General features: G+C 41.1%; 2 protein-coding genes across 3 annotated transcripts; both read left to right on the top strand.

Moving 5' to 3' along the window:
• The first annotated feature begins 552 nt into the window (after nt 1–552).
• LOC136439307 (golgin subfamily A member 6-like protein 7) lies at nt 553–8,589 on the top strand. Its single transcript, XM_066434675.1, has 10 exons — nt 553–683; nt 2,404–2,501; nt 3,300–3,424; nt 3,858–3,914; nt 4,241–4,392; nt 4,849–5,017; nt 5,560–5,952; nt 6,382–6,528; nt 7,025–7,369; nt 7,770–8,589. Exons 2-10 carry the CDS (start codon nt 2,404–2,406, stop codon nt 7,880–7,882), a joined length of 1,599 nt encoding a protein of 532 aa, XP_066290772.1. The 5' UTR covers nt 553–683; the 3' UTR covers nt 7,883–8,589.
• Nucleotides 8,590–9,552: 963 nt separating this feature from the next.
• On the top strand, nt 9,553–16,259 carry LOC136439363 (uncharacterized). Of its 2 annotated transcripts, none has more exons than XM_066434763.1 (8): nt 9,553–9,683; nt 10,027–10,105; nt 10,273–10,319; nt 10,992–11,090; nt 11,638–11,664; nt 12,827–12,877; nt 14,838–15,018; nt 15,917–16,259. In XM_066434763.1, the coding sequence occupies exons 3-8, from the start codon at nt 10,311–10,313 to the stop codon at nt 15,949–15,951; spliced, it is 402 nt and encodes a 133-aa protein (XP_066290860.1). In that variant the 5' UTR covers nt 9,553–9,683; nt 10,027–10,105; nt 10,273–10,310; the 3' UTR covers nt 15,952–16,259. The 2 variants fall into 2 exon arrangements, with proteins under 2 accessions (XP_066290860.1, XP_066290870.1); XM_066434773.1 differs by having other exon boundaries at nt 10,276–10,319.
• Nucleotides 16,260–19,344: the final 3,085 nt, after the last annotated feature.

Consider the following 19,344-nt stretch of genomic DNA (forward strand, 5'->3'; position numbering starts at 1 on the left):
TAAACAGCGTTCCACATTCAGAGTTATAAGAAAAAATCTCTAGGTATGCAGTGGTTTTAGATTAACGCTTTATGTCACATTTCCTTGCTCATTGTAAACATTTCGTTTCTCGCTTGTCAAGACCATGGTCAAATATTATAAGAACCTCATCTAAGTCTTATCAATATCAATATATGATTGCGAGACTGAAAGTCTATGTGAGGAGGGAGGGGTAGAACTAATGGTTGAAATTCGTGAGGGGGAGGGGGCAAAGTGAATCGAGCGCACGGATGTCACCTAGAAAGTCATCCTTTTGTTGCGCAATGAAATGTCCAGCACTTATGATATACGAATCTTAGTTTGGGTGTTTGAGTGGAGGTAAAAAAAAACTCCATGTTTTTTCTTGGTAGTATCATTCTTATTAAAACACAGGACAATACAGATATAGCTGTTTCCTCGTACGTCATCAGATCAGAACAATGAGCTCCTCTCGCCCGGGGGTGTGAGCGCTCGCAGAAGGGGTGCGGGATAATTGTCACTGACCCGATCAGCCCTCCTAGCCAATCACGGTGGACTTTGGTGAACTGGGTAGGTGAGAGAGAGTGAACTGACTACACAAGTAAGTCAGAGCTGAGAATAACACCGAACACAACGTTTAGTAGTGACACAACACTTCGTCTTGCCGTAAGAAGACGCCAAAAAAGGTACATATTTCATCATTCTTCTGCCTGATCTTCCTTGAAAGCATCGCGGTGTTATTGTGCACGTTTGTGAAGGATATACACAGATTAAAAGCCGTCCACGGGTGCATGATTTTACAACTTCTCCTGGTAGTGCGTGTCCAAAGTTAATGTGTAGTTTAGGAGTAACGAGGTATTCCGTAGCTGTAACGTTACAGTCAGTCATAACCTTTTTTTTAAACCTTCAGAATTTTGTCCAAACAGTAGCAGGACGAATGACATTGTTGATCTCCAAAACCACACGTTTCCTGTTCGGCATTATTTATGTCGAGAATCGAAATATTGCCACATTTAGTATGATCCTAATATTCAAGTTCATAACAAATCTAGAGTTGGTACGGTAATTTGTCATTATAAGCGGAAAAATTATTTTCTTAAACTGAGTTTACAATCCATATTTGTACTCAGAGTCCACATTTGGTTAAAGTAATTGGACACAATGAACAGTGCATTTACTTCCGGGTGTGGATGAAGCTTCCTCCTCCCTATATGGGGCTCTCATATATCTAAAAGTATTAACAAAATAGATAAAACACAAGGCATTTGTTGCTGAACACATATATTGGCGCGTACGTGTTTGTGTTGTGCGTGTGTGTTATTATTTTCATTTTTCTGCTAGAAAAAGCTAGAGCTAAAATTTGCTGATATGTCCCACCTTGTCATTAGATCAAGACATAGCTAGAGTACCAGAAAAAGGTTTTGTGACTTTCAACTAAACTCTATTCCAAAGTCTTTAACAAACGCGAAGTCTGAGGAAGGTCACGGAGACGGCAAAATCAAAATGGCGTCGTTCTCTGATCATACCTTTCAAAACACCTCCAAAAGCCCCAGGCTGAATTGCGCAACATGTATCCCTTGATATTCTTAGTACAACTAACATGGAAGAAGGACGGATACACGGTGAATATGATTGTGAGTTAACAAGTGTATATGATTCCTATATGCGTAGAATTTGCGAACCTTAATAAGAAACAACTAGGAATACGTGTGTTTACTTTCCTTTGTCTCTGATCAACACATATGAGCTATTGATCATGTTATATCATTGTAAACTTGTGAAATGGTAGTTTCATCCCCTCTCCGCTAGAGGCTGCTACCGCTGAGCAACTAGACATATCACAGATTGCTGTCCAAAGAATTTCAACGTATTTAGTGTTTCACTGTCCTTTAGATCATGTTACTTCTTGTATCATGTTCTAATCATGAAATCAGGGATCGCCGTCAAGAAGAAAGGGGTTTATACATGTAGTTCTCTACAGCGCGTATTGAGTACTAAGGCCCCCTGTCCACTAGACGGCAATCGCTGAGTGGCCGTACAGCGAACAAAGTAGCATTTGTGTGACCTTTGATTTCATTATTAGAATAAGGTGTAAGAGTATGATTTGAAACATACAAACGTTTTAAGAATCCGCTCTTTATACGTTGATGAAGGTTAGACATCCAGGTAGTAAGATACGCCAAAAATAGTTTCTCAAGCAACTGGATAAAATTTTATCCAGTTGCTTGAGTAACTATTTTTGGCTAATCCGCTCTTTATTTGTCAAATTCGTTGAGCGATCAGACAAATCTTTGATCGCTAAGCGGTCGTAAGCTCCATTGGAAAGATACATATCGTCCGTTTTGCCTGCATGCCATAAGGTCGAACAACATGCCATATTTACCCTGAGGCCTGTTTCTCTCACAGATGTCTGGCTTTGTTGTGGTTTGTCTGGTGGCCGCCGCCATAGCTTCCACCGCCGGGATGCCGCTTCCACTGAAACAAGACCAGGACAATTCTAGCAAGTGCGTTGTATAATGGCTTCCAGATACCAATCATGCTTAACCCCCATTACCATTCATCCGCCGGTTTACACTAAGCCACCACTTTGAAAAAACAATGGGTTTGAGAGATCTCTAGTGCAGTACCTTCCAAGTATGCACTGTCTAGATATACAGGAGTGCATTATACTGTGAGATCTGTTTGGCCGTAACTTTTCAGTGTGGCGGAATTATATGAACCCTGGTGGAATTACATTAATGGATGTTACATCTAAATATATGTATAGTTTTAGTATACACACAAACGTACAATGCGTAGGCATAAAAATAGATAACCCTTGCCGATATTGCCCAAATTGACATTATGCATGATGATGATACAACCAACTACATTATTTACAATATTCGTGACTTATACTTCCAGTAACGTATACGTTATTGCTGTCTCAAAATCATATATCAAAAGAAGAGTTACCGAACCTAATTGCTACCTTCGCGTTTATGTTTAAAAATTAGGACTGGGTGTCTGGTTGTGAGCAGCATATAGAACTAGATGTCGTAAATGGATCTTTATGCTACTTGCATTTTGGAAGATGTTTGCAAAAATGAAAATAAACGATTGAATTATGGGTAACCTAGTGGGATACCTGGTTTTGATATCTCGTGTTCTGGACATGCTATGTTCATTTCATGATAGATAGCTTTTGGGTTCGTAAAAAGTGGCATAGGTTTGAGCCCCCTTGCAGCTTGAAACTGCTTGGATCGATTTGAAGAGACTTCGAAAGAGAATAAGATTTGTTTTCACTCTTTTTCTACAACAAGAAAAATCCTTGACGTGTTGAGCCAGGCATCGAAGTACGACAAGCTGGCCAAGTTCAGTGTCAACTTCTACCAGACTAAAGACAAGAGCCTGCTACAGAACGCCTTTGACCTTGTAGATGCTGACGGTGAGTACCCTCTTTTACTCACACATTGGTCTGTAACTTTGCAGACTTTCATCATTTCTATAACAATTTGTTGCCTTTTCATCTAGTAGATGTTTTTGTTACCTTACTGTGTACTTTCTTCAACGAACCCTAGTGTGCATTTAGTAAATATGATAGACAAAATAGTAAATAGCCAAAAACAGTGCGGAAAATTGAGTGATAACGCAGTTTGCAATATTGTCTTATTAGACGATGTCATTTCAATTAAATGGTCAAGTGTATCTTTGTCCTGATGGCTGGCTATTTTAACTGTGGTATACAGAATACACGGACAGTTAAGATTGGTTTTCAGTATAAAATAGGCAACTGCATCGACTACGTACACGTTTTACAGCCACAAGAAAACGATTCTATTGTATATGTGCTTCCTATTGTTTGTTTCTTTGCCATTTAGGTGACGGGAAGCTGTCGTATGATGAACTGCTGTATTCTCCCTACGTTTTATCACTACGTGAGTGCATGTTTGCGTTCTAGATCTTACCTAAACAATAGTGCTAATGGTTAGCGCTATAAGAATGCATCTTGTAATTTTGATTTGAACACTCCGTGTTATCATATGGTTTTTAAGCTTTTGATCACAGTAATATAAGATCAGATCGGACCTCCTCGAACATTGGACAGCCCCAACCGAGATGTCATTTCTAGGATTAATGTACCAGGATCTCTTATTTACCAAATAAAGGCAACCATGAGCTCAAGTGTTAGACTGCTACCAGTTGAGCTAGAGGAATATTCCTCTGAAGCCTTTTTAACCATGGATATATGGTTATTATCCAGGTGTATGTGGTAACGGTGATAATGATGACGACGATGAACAGAAAGAGACGAACATCCTGAAGTGTGATCAACAGATCCTGGTGCATTGTGGGAACGTGCTGGTGAACAGCATAGTGGCAACGGACGAGACCTCCGTCTGTTCAGCCTTTGCGGTAAAGAAATTTTTTTATTCGAAGCACGGTACACAAAGTCATAGATATTGTGGCGCTGGACTCAAGTACAATTATATCACAGTGCCACAGAAAAGCTAGATAAGATTAGACAAAGACAAACTTAAGCAAATTTCTTAAACAAACGTAAGATAGATCAAATATGAATAAAAAAATCTATTCTAAACCTTCTTGGAGATTAAAGAGGTTACAAAATCTATCTTTAACCTCGCTGCCTGGACCCACGTGAAGGCACTTTCAATTAAACAAGGGGGAGGGTACGAGATACACATTGTAATGTCCAGCTTAAGTGTCATGTTAAGTGCTATCTGTCGTGGAATCATTGCGCACCACTCGCTGACGGAACATTGAAAATAAGGATCTGGTTGTGTCTGAATCCGGATACATTTCCCTTTCAACCATTTTCTGTGTAAAATTGTAAATGTCGTTATTTTACAGACCCATGGCAAATGCATCAAGGACGACATAAGCAAGATCCTGAATAACTCCAGCGCCTGTGACCTGAACAAGGTGATTGAGTACCAGGAGTCACTGGCCGAGATCGTCCGTTTCTACGAGGAACTCAACGTCTGCTCCTCGGGGTTCGTCAAAGGGCTAGGAGACGAAGGTACCTTCAAGTCAATCATTGTGGCTTGTGGTGTTTGTTTGTTTGCTTGTTTGTTTGTTTGTTTGTTTGTTGTTTGTATGTTTCGCATGGCTAGTAAACTGACTTTAGGCGTAATGCAGCAATTTTCTTCAGTGGGTACAAGCTGCGTTGGAATGGATTGTAAGTTTTGATCCACTCACACCGAGATGGTTTCTATAACGTGCTTATGGTGTGACATTCCTCAAACACGGGGCCTCCGGCTTTACGTCCCATCTCTAAAAAGGGAAAACGGAAACGAATGTCGAATGCCAAGGCCAATTCCAAAGTCAAGGAAGAAGACATTCATCGTTTGGCCTACTAGGTACTGTGTACAGTTGTGTGTTCAACCTTCCTGACCACTTAGATTTCATAATGAAAGCAACTTTTGTTTGCCCAACTTAATTTTCTTCGCGCGCTCGCATCTGTTTCGGGGTGCCCGGAGCATGCCATCATTATCATCAAACCAGTATGGACTTACATGGAAGATCAACCTACATTCTATTTCTTCTCTTTTTTTTCTCCAGCAAAGATCGTGGAACTCGAAGCAGGAGAACTGGAAGAGGACGTGAAGGAAGTGATACAAGACGAGAGTTTCGGGGGAGATGCCTGGATGGAAGGAGAAGACTTGAGAGAAGAGGAGGAGATGGAGAAACAAGATGAACAGATGGTGGAGGACGAAATCAAGCAGATAGAGCAAGACGAAGCAGAGGTAAAGAAAGAAGAGGAAGAATTGAAGCAGGAAGCGCAACAAAATCCAGACGACAGATATCTGCTTGAAGAGGAACACGAACTGGTGATGGAAGAGGAAGAAATGGAGGAACAGGAGAATGAAATGAAAAAAGAGGAAGAAGAGATGAAGAAAGATGAGGGGAGATTGAAGACAGAGGAAGATCAGATGGGGAAGGATACTACCAACGGTAATCATGATAGCATTTACTTCGACTCACTATAATCTTATTTCTGATGATGTATCTTCCAACCTACTTACTTGCCTCTGCATGCGCAGTTTCAGGTTGCTAATCAAAATTGTTAACGACCTGGAGTATTGAACATTATGGTCAGATCACTTTTGACATTCTGTACAGCACATGGGCTTTCATGAGAAACTTTTACGAGTTTTATGTGCTTCATGCAACCAATACTAGTAACTGCGTCTTCAATAATGCTATGATCTGCATTGAGTTCCCTTCAACATAGGCCTCAGCTATTTAACACTGGTATCGTCGAGAACTTCACACAACAAAATTTGACACCATGCAAAGATGGCGGCATAAACAAAATCACGTGACATGTGACATCATATGCAAATCAGTCATTGTTTTGATTGCCTACATTTCTCCCTCCAGTTCCAGAAGCGGAGTGTTCATTGGACGTTCTCCGCCCGTGTGTGGACACGTTCGTGACCTCCGTCGGGTCACATGATCCCTGGTGTGACGTCATGGACGCCCATCTGGCCTGCCTACATGACGCTAAGAAAAACTGCAGTTTCTCAGGTATTTACAAGTAGACATTCATAAGTAACGGCACTGAGGATGTATATCGGTGTATACAATGCATTGTGAATAGTTCGAATCACACACACACACACACACACACACACACACACACACAAAACATACACACACAAAAACATACACACAAAAACATACACACAAAGACAATACTTCACCTCACAAAGGCAATACTTCACCGCAAGATTGAAGTAATTAAAAGTCTAGTAAAACTCTTTATACTTCACTGTTTATTCACATTTATATTCCATGGTTTTAAGTAATCTGCATATTGTAATACGATAGTTAGTCCTCCCTCTTAGCTTGAGTCGAGCTTGTCTAAATCAAGATGATTTCTAACTCTTCAAGTAGATCTACCGGTGGAAAAACAGTACCTGCTGGATATTGTATTGGCACATGGACACTATATACTCAGTGCCTAGAAGTAGCCTCTTTGCTTTGCACTGAGCAAACTCATAATTTTATATTTTTCTTCCAGCCCATATCGAGGCCTATCGGTTCGGTTTCATGGACATGGCGTCCGCGTACGTCGAGGCCGGACTTTGCCCTTCCTCCACCTTCAACAACCTGGAGGAGGACAGAGTCTTCGAACAGTTGGAGGACTTAAGAGACGGGATCTACAACCCGGGAGAGGAGATGGAGGAGAGAGAGATGGAGAAAGAGATGATGGAGGAGGAGAGAGAGATGGAGAGAGAAAGGATGGAGGGCGAGAAAAATGAGATGATTGAGGAAGAGAGAGAGGAGCGAATGGAGGAGAGGATGATGGAAGAGCAAAGGATGAGCCAGGAAGCGATGATGAGGAGTGAGCAAATGGTCCAGGAAGGTGAGATGAAAGGGGTTCCTCACTCTCAGTGATTCGATCTTAAATCAATCATGATGTTTTCATAACTCTCCAAGGCGATCTATCGGTGATTATCCATGGGCCAAGACAATATCTGATGGCCGGCTGGATATTGTTTTGGCCAGTGGATGGTGTCTTGCCACCGATTACGTTGCCCCTCAAAGTTACGTTGACTATGTAATACTAAATGTTTGATATAACATTTGTGTTTCGTCTTTGTAGATACGGTTACGTTGTCACCAACTTTACGTTGATTATGACTAATAGTATGTAAAACTAAATCCATCATATAATATTTGCGTTTTGTTTTTGTAGATACATACTAGTGCAAACCGATATATACCACGATCATAGCCTAACATTTTATACATTTAACACGCAGAAGTCCGGCAAGAAAGTGCAAAACAGGGCGGCACTGGTCGGTCCAGCGGCTGTAGTCTGAGCGGCAGTGTGGTCCTCGCTCTGGCTGTTGTCGTTATCCTCGATTTGTTTTAGAAAATACTTTAGGATTCTATGATTACTAAAAAGGTCTATGAGTTTCAAAGTTGCTGTTAAGATCGCAGTACTACTTTTTAAACATAATATTTTATGCAATTGCTACAATATGTAACAGCCTTTCTAGGACAAGTGCGTAGAATATGTTATCTGAATTACTCTACTTACGTTGATAATGCCGCGTTGGCTGCTATTGTAATAGTTAGAATGCAGCTGAAAGAGTGGACTTATATACCTGGATCGGCCGGCATGTATTATTAAACTTATAAATGGGTGTTTGTAGCATAAATTTGTAAATAAAACGTGATAGAACAATACTGTTTGAATAGTTTGTACAATGCTTCATCCTTGGTTAAAAGATGATGATGTATATATTTTGCCTTCCTTTGTCCTCTCTTACAATTGTATCTCTGCTGTAAGCGAACATACATGACACCTTACCAACATCCTATTCTCCAAGAAGAAGTAAGGATCCGGATCGGTCTCTGTGTTTTGAGCCCATACAATAGGCATACAAGGTGCTTTATGACTGTAAATATCATTGCAAACTCCGACGTTTACAATGCTATACATCCCCAGAAACTAGCTAGTACCCTGATGCACTAGTATTCTTTGTGGCTCAGATCTTTCTAGCACAAAGATAGAACATAATCCTTTCATTCTGTCAAAGGGTATTCCTGAAAGATTGTCAATAAATGATGCTTGGCAATTTGTTCTGTATGTTTCAATTTGTCTTTCTATGAAATTCGCAGAACGGGATGGTAAAGGTAAAATGAAATATAATGGTCTGCTTTGTGTAATTTTTTTCTCATCTGTTATTCAAATAAGGACCTCATTTGTATTTGCTTATTGAGCTAAGTGTTTCAAAGGCAAAGAATAGGATATGAGAGAAAGCAAGATATATATATTGTTTGGTGTACCATGTTCTGTGTGTTCGGCCATTTCTTCAACCTTCCACTTTGATTTCATGATCATATTGAATGGGACTTTTTTGCCCAACTTTGTTTTTCGCACGCTCGCATTACTTTTGCGATGCCCAGTGGATTTTCGCCATATAATCAAATCTGTGTGGCCTAACTTGGTCGCGATCGCCTAAAGGTGCGACCTTTTCTGAAAAGCTCTGAGATATCACCTAAATGATCTGACCATGTAACAAAAGTAGGGCAGCTCCTCCCATTCAAGGTAGATATTGACAGCATAGCTCCTCCCATCTTGGCCTAATCTCCCTGAGGAATTTCTGGTTATGCTTCAAACTGCTTTGTCTGACAGCGTGCCGACAGTACTACAATATAAAATTAAATCCGCCCGCGATTTAACGTTTAGAGAAAAGTAGTAGAAACTAGAAGTTAAATCGCGGGCGGATTCAATCACTTCCAAAGTGCCAAAATTGTCAATCTGAAAACGTCTTTTGGAAGCTGACACCTTCCACCATCTCACTGTTGAGTTTGTTTTGTCAGATGTAGTCGTTAACGCAAGTTAGAAAGCGATTTGTCGGGAAATGGCTGATACGACTCTGAGTTTCAATGCGATTCACGTGATTCGATTGGTCGGGGTGATAGCCCCGGCCACCTACGTCAAAACGTAGAAACGCAAGATGAAGACATAGATATGCAAATATTTGACCTCTCATTGGTCGAACCAATAATTGCTCTCCTCTCATTGGTTGAACTGCTAATTGAGAAGGACAGTCAGGATCGGTCTAATGGCCTGAGTCATTCTAAGGCGTGAACCTTTCTCACAAGTTTACTCACTTGCCGGCTGCAAAAGTTACTTCTTGAGTGGCGTGACGGACCGATAACAGGTACAGTTTACACCTTTATATGTTTTAAATTATCATAGTCTTCATTTAACGAAATCTACTCGCTAAGATCCGAAATCCATGATTTTCTAGGATGAGATATCCCTTACTGTGTACAAAGAGGTCAAGACATCAAAGAATGTTTGGACCTTAGAGCAAGTAGTGTAAATGATACGTCGCTAAACTCAACATGTTGATTTATTCATATACATGTATCTGTAAGTAGGTTACTTAATTTGTATCCTCTTGTCGTATCCACTTGTTTATACATGTACGTTTAGTTGTAGAAGATCTTACGAGACTCGCTGTACCTTTGTTGTGTCAATAAAGATTGTTGTCTTTTCAGCCCCCGAGGCCCTTGAGACAGGTCAGTCTAAAGAAAAGACGCATTAACTCACACCTGGGTGACGGCTTTCTCAGAAAGGGTACGTAATACTTTTAGTCTGCACAGAAGTCTCTGGACAGCGTTTTGGAAAATCACCTTTATTTTGTGAATGGCTTTTCGTTTTCTGGTAACATTATTAATTGGCGAAGAACTCTCCCAAGTTTACTTAAACTTCGCGGATACAAAAATTACCTGTTTCTTTTTCAGCAGCCTAACGGACAGACAACAGATAAAATTCACACCTAATGATGCAGGTATGTACAGTTTAGATATACAGGAGTGTATTATACTGGGGCACCTTAGATTGGAGATCTGTTTGGACGTATCTTTTCAGGGTGGCGGAATTATGTACCCTGGTGGAATTATGTTACTAGCTGTTACGTACGGTGGTGTTAGACTGCGTATGCGTTCATTGATGACCTACGAAAGTCGCTGTACGTTTTGTCGTGTCAATAAAACTTGCCTTTCGAGGGGACACAAGACACTGGGACACTGAGAGCGCAAAATGGATAAAGAAAATGATCGAAAACCACAGGTTCTCATTGCCAAATTGCTGAACAATGTTGAAACAACCAGTATTTAGTGCAAAATCTATATCGGACGGTCCATATTAACATAACCTAAGAATGATTTAATATCAATGTAGTTATGTCAGACACTGTAATATTTTGATAGCGTCTGTATTACCAATATACGTAATTTCAATAAAGAGAATGAATCAAATGATTTTCTTGATAGAACAACAGAATGTACAATGTATGCTGCCGATTTGATTGATATATGTGATGAATTTTTTATGAAACCTACAACGCAATTCAGACAGCCTATGGTTGCCTGCGAGGCTGTTTTTTTGTTATACATATATTAGACAAACTATTTATTTATTCATTCTTTCATTTTTACTCCTAAATCTCGTCACCGAGCAGTGCACAAAGCCAGGCGGGCCGTGTGGTCTGCGCCTCCCGCCCGTTGTTGTCGTGTTGGCCGTGCTGCTGACTGCACGGGTCACCAGCGGACAGACTATTGTACGTACCGCGCTAAACCGGTTTGTCGAGGTTCAATCGCTGTCATTTTCTGATTGTTTTGTAATTAGGCCACGCCATCTTGATTAAATGGATGGCATCCGCGCGCGCATTAATTTTCGTCCGTTTCCAAAACAAATTGCGACCATACAAAGGAGATGCAAAATGAGTTAATGTACAAATGTATGCCGTTAAAAATAATGGAAAATTAATACTAATGAGCGAAATCTTCAAAAGTGAAAGAAGAAGATGTGCATTTAGAAAGGACCCCCCCCAAAAAAAATTGTTGTTCGGTATACCATGTTCTGTGTATATGTGTTCAGTCATTTGTTTAACCATCCAGATTTCATAAATGTAATGAAGCCGACTTTTTTTTGCCCAACTTTTTTTCACACGCTCGTATCAGTTTTGGAGAGCCGAAAGGATGTCATCCATATAATCAAATCATTATTACCTTATAATTCACATTTTGTCTCAATTGGTCACATTGGTATTCGGAATTTCAGATATGATTCTTACAAATGTTCTTTTATGACGTGTTTTGTTATAGGCTCAATATCAGACGGACAACGCGAAGGTAAGATATATTTAACACTGTACGTAGTATCTCTCTCTGTCAGTCAGTATAGTACATCTCTAAATAATCAAATACGTTAGATAATGTTTAAATCTTAGGAACTGTAATATAAACGGTAGTCAAACCCCATACATTGATTACATACATTTATACAATTACCCAGAAACGAGAGGAAGTCAAAAGTACTAGAGTAAGCTAGATGTTTGTATACTCATGAATATGTTAACATGTGACCTGTGCTAAGCCCAGTGGGGCAAACATGTACAATGAATGAAGACCTGTTTATTGTACATTCGTGCCCCGAGGGGCTAGATACAGGTCGTTTAACATAAACCTAGTAACTAACATGCAAGTGACATATACAGAGAAATATATACAGTACATAGTTTAAACATACATAATGGACAAAAGTGATAAACTAAGCTAATCCAGTAGAGGCAACTTCTTCTCGCTTCTTTGTACATGAGCAGATGTATGAACAGGTCATGTTGATAAAGTTCTTCATTTATTATCATGGAAGCTCATACATTGATATACTCGATTCATCTTGCTATAACTATGTTAAATCAATGTATTTACTAATGTGTGTATCTCTAGTTATAGAAGACATTACAAATGCCGTTGTATTTTTGTTGTGACAACAAAGAACGTTTGTAAATATTTGTCATCCAGGTCACGTGAAGAAAAATGAAATTAAGTCTTTACTACTGGGCATATGAATTTTAATCTCAGACGTTTCAAACGCCCATCCGACGTTTTTTTGTCAATGAACAGAAAATGTCTGTATTTTCTCCTCATTGACAAAAACGTCGGATGGGCGTTTGGAATTCCGGAACGTCTGAGATTAAAATTCAGTTATCCAGTAGTAAAGACTTAATTTCATTATTCTTCAAAGTTCTCTATAAAGTATTTTATGGCATATTCATAGTCCTTGTATTGTAAGCATACATGTATTTTTTTTTCATCATTGCAAAGGCACACTTCATGTACGCCAAAAATAGTTACTCAAGCAACTGGATAAAATTTTGAAACAGTCAGACGTTTCAAAATTTTATCCTGTTGCTTGAGTAACTATTTTTGGCGTATCTTACTACCTGGATGTCCAACCTTTATCAACACATTACATGTGTTTCTTACATGTTTATGTCATGTCACTATCCAGACCATGGCAGCAGCCAAGGCTCGCGGCAGCAATACTTGCTACATAATCAAGGTAAGTTACGTAACTAACGAGCAGAGCGTTCGACTCAGAACCAAGAGGTCCCGAGTTCGAATCCTGTCATATCTCCGATCTTGTGCCCTTGGGAAAGGCACTTTACACGACTTTCCTCACTCCACCCAGGTGTAAATGGGTACCTGACTTCGGTTGGGGAAAGTCGTATTGAGGTCAACTGGTGGCGCTGAATGGCAGCCGCCCAGACCCTTGCGACAGTTCCACAAAATGCAAGTGTGGATAAGATGTTATATGTTGTGGTTGTGTGAAACCTGTAAAACCCTGCAGCATCAATTCGGCGCTAGAAAGGCGGGTAATTTCTGACCAATAAAAAACATTTATTTTAAAATTCTTGTCGTCTTTCTGCAAACTTACTTTAAGACCAGTAAAAGTTTTCATTACACTGACGACTATGCCATGATGAATTAGTCAAGTGCAGTAAGGTGTGTGGTACTTCAACTAACAACAATGTTTGATTTATCACAGAGATCTAGACTGTTACACACGACAAAATGTTCAACCTTTATTTTAACATCCTTGGTGAAAGGCTTTCAAACTGTATCCGCAATTTTTTCAGCGCTGAAAGTCAGATTTTCACATTCAAATATGTCTAAACATTTCTACACGCATAGTAAGTTTAGATAACATTATACCACAGCCAAGCGACCTTCATGGAGTAAAGATGCGAAGTTGCTGTGGTGAGAACTCATTGTAAATATGGTCGCTCGGTTCTTTGAACTTCTCGCTCATGTGGCTTGTTTCTGTGCTCTTTTTAAACGCCCAAAGTATGAAATCATGATAGAAATGTGCTGATATGAGCAAGTAAATTTTAAAATCATACAGATTGCCATTCTGGAATCATTTTAAGTTTAAACATTCTGAAATTGCTCCTTGAATGGGTAGTCACATGACCTTGGAGTTGATGGTCACTTGACACTACGATGCTATAGATTATATCTAATATTCGAGTATACTTGTATATTCTAACCCTATATGTATCACTAGCTTTTGTAGGTAAGGCCACACCATCTTAATTCTATGGATGACATCCGCGCGCGCATTGATTTTCGCCTGTTCTCCAACAAAAAAAATCACCTCCGAAGAGGCTCCGAAAATTTTAGACTCATATTGCCGCAAAGGGGCAGCATTGAGCCGGCTTGTCGTAATACACTATATACACTCACATTGTCCAACACAACTGTTATGTATGTGACTAGGAGCGATTTGAAGAGGGCGCCGCCCCTCATGAGCCCAGTAGTATTTTGTTCATGATATGACAGTACTTATCATTGTACATGTCTGTATTAAATTGAATGATATTATCTCTGGCCGGGTTGTCTACAGAGTTTGATGTCTTGCTCTGACTGAAGGCGTGATGTTGTATACACAGCCGAACACATTTTTTTTCTTTGAACGGCCAAATGTTACATATGGGTCTTTAACCCAGGCATCATCCAGGTTAAAAGCACTTTGATATGAGCTAATTCCAACAAGTAAAGACTAGTTTGTTTGTTACACTGTGTTCTGTGGTTTAATTCGCAACACCAGCTACGTGTATATAGTCCTCCGGTTAATCATCTTTTTTTTTTGCTAGATTTTTTTTTGGCCCTCTCGCATTAGTTTTGGGGACTCCAGAGGATGAATTAAGATGATGTGGCCTAAATAGTAAGGGCAACCTCAAGCCAACCGTATACGTACACACTCACGCCACATCTGAGAAAAGACGCTGGTAGCCGCGTGTAGTTCCCGTTTAGAACTTTATTCGAGCCCACACCGACATGTTTCGCCTGTGTGTGGCTTTCTCAAGGATCAAGGCTCGAATGAGCACAGTACAGTGTGTTCTGGCTTTTATTGGCCAGGTGCAAGATGCCCTAAGTGGCTATATGTGTCACTAGCTTTTGATTCAGGACTGATTAGCAATGATCCATGTGATCTATACCGACTCCCTTCCATTTTACAGCATGAACCAGGAAAGGGAGAAAGGTTCGTGATCTCCCTGGACAAGAGCCGTGCCGACCGGCCCAAGCCGGGCGGGATGTTGGACCTGTTCTGCGAGGGCCTGGACCCGCGCTGGGCCGTCGCGACTCCTGTTGGGGAGGGGGGTGGATCGGATGGTGACGTCATGGTCGTACTGCCGCCCCGTACGTTACTGTATACAAGCCTCTAACAGGCTCCGCGGACAGCTGGGACAATAGTAGAAATTGGCCAAATAGAGTAAATAGTATGCTAAGAGTAGTCGGCTACGGTTAGAGGGTCCAATAGGCAATCCGTGGAGGCTATTGGACTCTCCGTATCCGACTACCCTTAGCATACTATTTACTCTATTTGGCCAATTTCTACTATTTTCCCAGCGAACCGCAGAGCCTGGTAGAGGCTAACAGTCTACTTGATCCGTCGTTATGCATTTGTAAGTAGATGATAGGAGGGTAGATCGTAATGTTTTCTGGCTTCCAATTTTTTCTGACACTGTATAAAATCCACTCTTAAAGCACACATTGAAGCATGCGAAAAATGAGGTTCTTCACTTCACTTTCGCGAATGTTTTCAGGTGTAGTGTGACGCGCTACCCTTCTCAGGTTGCTTATCAGAAAAATGAGGCAACCAGGATCTTTTCAATCTTCCCTCCCAACACTTCTTGTACTTTCTCGAGTTTATATATGGATAGAGCCGTCGTTCATTATGGTTTTCTGAGCGCTTACTTCGGAATAAAGAACTTGTAGATGCGATATCGACAGGAAGTTTGAAGACAACGTCTTATTCAAGAAGGTTCCACATCTTGAATCACTATCATATAGGTACATTTAATTGGACACCATATCAACTTTTACAATTTATCATTAGATCCAATATATGGATATAGATTTTGCTTCGTTTAACCGTAAAACGCGCACAATCCCTCATTTCTCGTTGCTATACGTATCAAGCTACCATAAACAACATACGCTTGTTTTGCCAGGATACAAGTTTGGCACATCATCCCCAATGCTTAAATTTCTGACATCTTTTTTTCTTCTTCTGTTTTCTACGTGTGTCATCCAGGTACTCAACATCACGGAGACAATGGAGAAGAGTAACTCATGGCGGCGGCGTCGCTAGTTTCCGTCTAGTGATCTGTTACAATTCATTTACTGTACGCTAGTTAATTTCATCATTATTAAAGTTATCACCGTCTGTGTTTGAAAAATTTACTGGTTGTGAACTAAGGTCCGTTTTACACATATGTTGCAAACATATGAAGCCATCCGACTCAACAAACGCAATATGCTAAAACATTCTTCACAGCGGCCACGGCTAACCCTGAAACGAGCAATACGTTTTAAGACGATCAGCATGTTCTAAATGAGACATTTATTAAAGTAACATCATTGGGACGAAAACTGCACATCATGTCACGTCTGAGCATGGGCATTTGGCCTCAGCTCCGCGGACTCAATAAACAATAGCGAGTTTTCTTCCCCGCTGAGCAGTTGCGTTAGACTCTCCCGGTCGGTAGTTATGCAAATACCCGTCGGCCTCCCGTCGTCCCTTGCGCGAAAGTCGCTCGGCGAAGCTAACTTCAAAAAATTGCTCCGCTCGGAATTCGCTCTGGCGCCTGCGGCGCCACGGGGCGCGCCCTTCGGGCGCGCTTCGGCGGGGCGCGCCCTTCGGGCGCGCTTCGGGGGCGCGCGCTTCCGGCGGAATTCGGGCGAGGGCGGCTTTCGGGTAAGTTCGGGATCCGCGCGCCCTTCGGGCGAGGGCGGCTTTCGGGCCTATCAAACTCTTCGGGCGTATCAAACTCTCCTTCCGAGGCCTACAGCCTATGGTCTGAGTGAAGTCTTTCTCAGAAAGGGTACGCACAGGGGAGCCTCCAGTGCTCCACGGCAGTCACTGGACGCGTTTTGTAAAATCCCAATTATGGTAAAAATAACGCGTCGTTTCTGCCACTAAATAGTCATCAACAGCAGTTGGCAAAATGACCTACATCTAGGACTACACGAAGAAAACTAACTACGTCGTAAACTATTACATTGAAATGACCCAAATTACGACAAGGAAATGACCTACATTGTAACATCCAACCCGCGAGGAAACCACTTACGCCCCTGTCACACATAGCATACCATGGACTCCCGATCTCTTCCTGACCATGATCGGGAGTTAGTCGTAAGCAAGATACTATGTAATTGTGAGTTTGTTGGCGAGGTTGCCTATAGTACTACCAGTCTTTAAAAGTCATACATGAGCCGACAACCAAAATTACGAGTTTGGGCAAAGGTAAGCAATACACGCTAAAGGCAGGCTAAATCATACATCTCATTTACACTACCGGGAGAATAGAGTGCTGTGAAAAACTGTTTGGTCTGTAGAGTTTAATCTATTCCCTCCAGATTCCAAGAGCTTGTATATGTGTGAGGACCACATGTGTTTACATGCAGTTTGAGCAAAAGTCGCTAGGTTCGCATTGATACCTGTCCACCATTTAGTCTAAACCTTGCACTTCACAGTTTACAACTGTGATAGACCAAGGACGTAAACGTTCCATCAACCTAGAGAACTAAATTTATATTAGAACCTCCTTGGATGGACTACAAACAAAAACAGATAATCCATTGTATGTCGACAGATAGTTAGGCACATAGACGTGATGACATGTTGATAGAGGAATGAATGTTTGACAGAGTATTGTAAATTGTCCATCGTGCCTCAGGAATGCCCTCATAGAATAAAGTGGCGACTAAAATTAACTATTCGCTATGATGTCATCGTCGCCACAAACTTGTATTCGTTCTACATCGTTTCCTTGTCGCGGTACAAAACAGAAGTCACGCCCGATTTGAGAGTTTGTCTATATCATGCATAGCCTTGGCTAGGGCCGACGTTTCAAAGTGCCATTGACACACTTTGACGGCTTCAGTTCTCAATGAACGTCTGAATACAAAATATCATTTCAGGATCTCAAGGCTCAGACACATATCTTTCTACGTTCAATACGTTCTTGTATTGATATTGAACGGTTCATATACATGTGGTTTTGATGAAGTATTTCACAGGCATGACAGTGTTGCTTTTGTTAATGATAGATGACAGGTTAAACCCTTCACTTGAATGAGTCCCCGACAATGAGCTTATTTTCGCTGCAGGTCGTTTCCTCTAGCCTATATGAAAGGCTTCGGCTGGCGTTTTAGAATTAAAGTTACTTTCCAGGTTTCGCGCTATTTTCTTTCCTTTTTTCTAACACTTGTAACAGCTTATCGCAACACCTCTAAGTAATGAAAATGGCAGCAATTTTTCAGCAAAAACGGCAAAGTCGTTTCGTCGACTAAAGTCTGTGTTGGAGGCTAGGTCTCCTTGTCACGAAGGGCGTTACTCAGATTTATGCTAATCTGTCGTTTCGCCTGTGACACCTGACTCAAAATGAGCTGGCTATCCCCATAATGGCGCTCAATGTAGCTCCGTTTGCGGTTGGCAAGTTGTGATCATTTGCAATGGCCAACGTTGGTCGAGGATGTTTAGAACAAGCTTCCAACATATGAATTCGTGGAAGGAAATGACAGGTTTGAAGATTTCTGTCTGTCTGTCTGTGAATTATGTTAATGTCCCGCAGTTTGAATAAGAGATGTTCTTACATATTCTCAAAGAAGATTATGGTAGGCAAGATCATGATATAGTCTAAGACAGTGTCTCAGATTGGAACAGTCGAAAAACGTTAAACTCTACCCTCCCTATACTCATGATAGTTGCTTGAGTGTTATAGTCAGCTCGTCCTATCTTGGGGAGGGGGTGGTGCTCTATGGAAAGTTTGGACATGTGCTAGGTATAGATTTGCCCCAGACTGCTGTGTTTACAGTATCAGCACGTCTAGCCTGGATGCCAGACCCCTCAAGCTCGCAAGGCGATACCGATACCTTCGGCTAATAAATGTTTCCCTTCGGAAGAAGCAAATGTACCGCTCACAGTTGGCACCCTATAGTAGATACCCTGAGTTGGCCAGCCCGAGGGTCTAACTCAGGGGTGTCTGTGGTAAATTTCCTCGGGGGCATGTTGGTCATGGAGCCGACGAGCTGGCCTATATAGGCCCTGGAAACAGTCTGGCATCCAGGCTAGAGCACAACAGTCCCAGATTTCCTTCATTCGAGATTCGTAATCTTTACTAACAGTCTCGTCTAGGCTCTATCACTTTTGTCATTATTGCATTTGGGGTCCTTTTTCTGTGTCCTTCTTTCGTCATTAGAGTGTATCGTTTATCGTGTGTCCTTTCCCCTGCCTATAATTACACTGTATAAAAGCAATAACTGTATATATGTCACAGTAGAGATTGGAATCCAGTAGAGTCCGGAACTCTACTAGTAGAGATTGGAATTCCAATCTCTACTAGTAGAGACTGGAATTCCAATCTCTACTAGTAGAGTTCCGGATTCTACTAGTTGAGATTGGAATTCCAATCTCTACTAGTAGAGATTGGAATCGGGATCTGAATATTGGGATTC

The sequence above is a fragment of the Branchiostoma lanceolatum genome, chromosome 1, assembly GCF_035083965.1.
Source record: "Branchiostoma lanceolatum isolate klBraLanc5 chromosome 1, klBraLanc5.hap2, whole genome shotgun sequence".
Classification (NCBI taxonomy): domain Eukaryota; kingdom Metazoa; phylum Chordata; class Leptocardii; order Amphioxiformes; family Branchiostomatidae; genus Branchiostoma; species Branchiostoma lanceolatum.

What these genes read in the sequence shown, in the direction of transcription:
- LOC136439307 (XM_066434675.1), top strand. Translation starts at nt 2,404, where the DNA reads ATGTCTGGCTTTGTTGTGGTTTGTCTGGTGGCCGCCGCCATAGCTTCC. An exon ending in TCCCTACGTTTTATCACTAC is followed by an intron (nt 3,915 to 4,240) that starts GTGAGTGCATGT and finishes GTTATTATCCAG; the next exon opens with GTGTATGTGGTAACGGTGAT. An exon ending in CAAAGGGCTAGGAGACGAAG is followed by an intron (nt 5,018 to 5,559) that starts GTACCTTCAAGT and finishes TTTTTTCTCCAG; the next exon opens with CAAAGATCGTGGAACTCGAA.
- LOC136439363 (XM_066434763.1), top strand. An exon ending in ATCAGACGGACAACGCGAAG is followed by an intron (nt 11,665 to 12,826) that starts GTAAGATATATT and finishes GTCACTATCCAG; the next exon opens with ACCATGGCAGCAGCCAAGGC. An exon ending in ATACTTGCTACATAATCAAG is followed by an intron (nt 12,878 to 14,837) that starts GTAAGTTACGTA and finishes TCCATTTTACAG; the next exon opens with CATGAACCAGGAAAGGGAGA.